Source organism: Canis aureus, chromosome 5 (genome assembly GCF_053574225.1).
Source record: "Canis aureus isolate CA01 chromosome 5, VMU_Caureus_v.1.0, whole genome shotgun sequence".
In the NCBI taxonomy this organism is placed as follows: Eukaryota; Metazoa; Chordata; class Mammalia; order Carnivora; family Canidae; genus Canis; species Canis aureus.
In genome coordinates this window covers 69,770,897-69,774,809 of record NC_135615.1, presented here as the reverse complement: position 1 = coordinate 69,774,809, position 3,913 = coordinate 69,770,897, and the positions used below count along the sequence as shown (strand labels likewise).

General features: G+C 55.5%; 1 protein-coding gene across 2 annotated transcripts; it reads left to right on the top strand.

The window, feature by feature from the left end:
- The first annotated feature begins 350 nt into the window (after positions 1-350).
- On the top strand, positions 351-2,005 carry FAM167B (family with sequence similarity 167 member B). 2 transcript variants are annotated; one of them, XM_077896480.1, is made up of 2 exons: positions 351-869; positions 1,531-2,005. In XM_077896480.1, exons 1-2 carry the CDS (start codon positions 609-611, stop codon positions 1,756-1,758), a joined length of 489 nt encoding a protein of 162 aa, XP_077752606.1. In that variant the 5' UTR covers positions 351-608; the 3' UTR covers positions 1,759-2,005. The 2 variants fall into 2 exon arrangements, with proteins under 2 accessions (XP_077752606.1, XP_077752605.1); XM_077896479.1 differs by having other exon boundaries at positions 358-869; positions 1,528-2,005.
- The last annotated feature ends 1,908 nt before the right edge of the window (positions 2,006-3,913 follow it).

Here is a 3,913-nt window from a genome sequence, read left to right as displayed (position 1 = left end):
AGGGGCAGGGATAGGCCAGTCTAGGAACCCAGCCACAGCTCTGTCTTTATCACATACAGACCTCCTGAGGGATTTCCAAGGGAACCTAAAGTTCCTGAGAGTACAGGTTGAAATCATTGATCTGTCCCCATAGAGTCAGTGACTTGTCTAAGTGTCATGAGTGAGGAGAGAGGGCACCTTACCAAACTTCAATCCACTCCCACCCCCTTAACTTGGGTCTTGGGAAGAAGGCCAAGACTTTAGTGTGGATGATGCTTTTCTCATCCTGGAGCAACTTCCTTTCTGGGAACAGGGTGTCTCCTTCTGGGCAAAGACAATAAAATTCATCCAAGGGGCAGGAGGAGCCCTGCTCCTCCGCCATCCGGATGGGCGTCACGTGGCTCCCCAGAGTTGCAGGCCAGGAAAATCCCAGCTCTTGCACACTCGGCCTTCCATACCCCTCTATTCGCCCTCCCTGACACACTCAGCCTCTCTGACCCACCTTGAACATTCACCATCACACACTCCCTGGAACAGCTCTCTCCTGCCACCACTCCCCAGCAATACTGCCAGCCTTTCCCAAATTCCCAGGGCTGCAGCCTTGCCCTGTCACCCACTCCAAACCCACCATGTCCCTGGGGCCACTGAAATTCCAGGCACTAGGTGAAGAAAATGAAGAGGATGAGGAGGAAGAGAGCCTGGACTCTGTGAAGGCACTGACGGCCAAGCTGCAGCTGCAGACACGGCGGCCCTCATACCTGGAGTGGACAGCCCGAGTTCAGAGCCAGGCCTGGCACAGGACCCAAACCAGACCTGGGCTGGGGGGCCCTGGGGCCCTCTGCGGATTCGACTCAATGGACTCTGCCCTTGAGTGGCTCCGACGGGAGCTGGTGAGTTGGGTAGGGTGGGCAGTCATCCTTAGGACCCAAGAAACATGGGTTTGGGGAGGGCATGAGAATGGGCCTCACCTCTAGCAACTGCCTACTCCTTGGCTTTGTCCTGGGGCTGAGGAGCCGTGAATGGACTCCTCCAGCGATTTATTCAGGGATACTTGCTGAAGCAGGATTCCATCCAATCTACCTACTACCAACTACTCCCGTGACTCTGGGGACAGAGCCCTGCCCTTCAGGGCCACGGGTCTTAAGTGGGGAAGGCATAGCCTCCCCTACTCTGGGAATGGCCATACCTCAAAGTTGCAGGGAGGGACAAATGACGCATTGACCACACTGTAGGCAGAATCTGAGGAAGCCAGCATTATGCAGGTGGCTCTTAACCCAACATGTGCAAACAAAAAAATGTCTAGGCTCCAAATTGGAGATTGTGCTTAGTTGACCTGGGGTGGGGCACCAGACACCTGTGTTTGTGTAACAACTGCTCCTTAGCTTAGTTTGAGAGCAAGATCTGGACGTTGGGGAGGGCTCAAGCTGGGGCGATGGGGGGTGGGGAAGACACAGCCTGTGCAAAGACCCAGGGTGTTGACAGGAAGGGAAGACTGATGCGAGTGGCTGAGGACCCGTCAGGCAGCCTCACGCCTCCTCTCTGCTGCAGCAGGAGATGCAGGCTCAGGACCGGCAGCTGGCCGGGCAGCTGCTCCGCCTGCGCGCCCAGCTGCACCAGCTGAAGGTGGACCAAGCCTGTCACCTGCACCAAGAGCTGCTGGACGAGGCTGAGCTGGAGCTGGAGCTGGAGCCTGGGGCCGGCCTCGCCTTGGCCCCGCCGCTGCGGCACCTCGGCCTCACCCGCATGAACATCAGTGCCCGGCGCTTCACCCTCTGCTGAGGGGCACTTGCTTGCCTCCTGGGACCTCTTGGGAAGGGGGAAGGGAGGGGTGCCTCAAAGGTGCCAACACCTGGCAAGGGGTGGTGGGAGGGTTGCTAGGGGCGGGGCTCCCTCAGTTCTCTGGGAGCATAAAGCCCCAGCATCCTGTTACCCTTGCTGCCCTAGATTGGGGAAGAGAGGTTGGAGAAGGGGAGAAACTCACAGACCTCCAAGCTCTTCAATAAAGGCCCTCTCTGTTTCCCAACAAGGTCTCTGCAGTCATTTTTTCAGGCCCAAGGTCACTGTGTGTCATCTGTAGCTAGGGCCAGGACTTCAACTGTGGGAAAGAAGGCCTGGGTTGGGGGTAGAGATGAACAGATGGATCCCCATCTCTCCCCCAGCTCCAGCTCTGTCTCTCTATCTTATCAAGCTCAGAACTGGGCAAGAGCTTGAAATCCTGAATCACCCCTATGGAAGGTGACAGGTCAATGGGCAGCTGAAGAATGTAGAACCTAGTAGACCTGGGTTCAAAGCCAGCTCCACCTTGCATTTCTTTTCTTTTCGCTTTTTTTTTTTTAATTTATTTATTTGAGAGACAGATAGAACAAGTAGGGTGGGGTGGAGGGAGAGGGAGAAGCAGACTCCCTCTGAACAGGGAGCTGGAGGTGGGGCTCATCCCAGGATCCTGAGATCATGACCTGCGCTGAAGGCAGACGCCCACCGGTTCACTGAGCCACCCAGGCGCCCCTCCACCATGCATTTCTAGCAGACCTTGAGGATGTCCCTAAGCTGGCAGCTGTTTCTTTACCTCTAAACTGGAAATGCTATTTCTTACTCCACAAGTAGTTGGGGATGTCTGAAGTGAGACAACACTTAAACACTCAAAAGACATGAACTCTCTCTTGCTGATCCTTGCTTCCGCCAGTGGTATGAATGCTGTTGTGCTGAAGGCCAGAGGGGCCTGTGCAGGGCTCTGGGTCACCATAGGTTTTTTTTACAACATATCTCCTCAGCCTTTGTTTCTGTGTTACCCTCTTTGTCTGACTTTCCAGCTCAGGCTTCCTCTTCCCCCCACCCATTTCCTGTCTCCCCCTTCCCTCTGCAGCTGAGGTGCACACAGCATCAGCTTCCACCTCACAAACCCCAACAATGCTCTGTGGGCTCCCCTCCCCCAAACTGCTCGCTAAGTGTGGGCTCCAGCAGTGGTGACTGTGACACATTTATACTTTCCTATGGGTGGGGCCAAGGCCCAGCTCTTGTGCCTCATAGAGACCGTCCAGAGTTCCTCATAACACTGATAACCTGGCACTTAACCTATGATGGGTGCCACCCTCAGCTTGGCCCAGGGGGAAGGGAGATTCTCAGCCTGCTTGCTGCTCCTGACAAGGCTTCTCTGTCCTGCCTCTAACAGAAAAGACCTGCCAGTCAGCGGCTGGCACCTGGGTGCCTGGGCAGGAGTGTTTGTCTGCCTTCCACCTGTTGCAGGAGATGGTGGCAGGCCCTACATGTCTAACAGGGGCTGTGACCTTGCCTCTTCCTGAATTAGAAGTGTCGCCCTGATGAGTGGGTGTTAGCCTGTCCTCTGCCCCCAGCAGGAGCTGTTAATCTGTCATTCTAAAGACACAAGGTGGTCTAGCCTGCTTGCTTAAACAGCTTGCTGTCCAGCCTTCTGTCTGTAAGAAGCTTACCCTCTGACTCTAGTAAAGTTGTTGTCCCTTGCCCTGAGATGGCATGACAGTTGCTAGGCAGCCGTATTAGCCTGACATCTGACTGTAGCATAGGATGTTTGGCTCCCCAACTATTTAACAGGGCTAGTGTTCTCTCCTCTGACTTGGAAATGGGGTCACCTTTGCCATCTCTAGACTGCAATGAAACGTTCACTCAGCTCTCAGACTGTGACAGCCGTGCCACTCGCCTTTCACTGAAAGCTAAGTGTGTGTCTGCTCACCCTTTGCTCACTGGGGTATAAAGGCTGCCCTTGACTCTCTTGTCCAGGTGCTCCCTGGGGGGCAGGAGGGAGGTTCCATCAAGTGTCCTCTCTTCAGCTCCAAGTGCCACCCTCAGGAGGGCCTGGAGATGGTTAGGACCCCCAGGGGCTGAGGAGTGGGGGGCTCTAACAGCAGGAAGCTTGGGGTGCCGGAGGCTTGTGGTTGGGCTGCTGGGGCCCGGTTGGCTG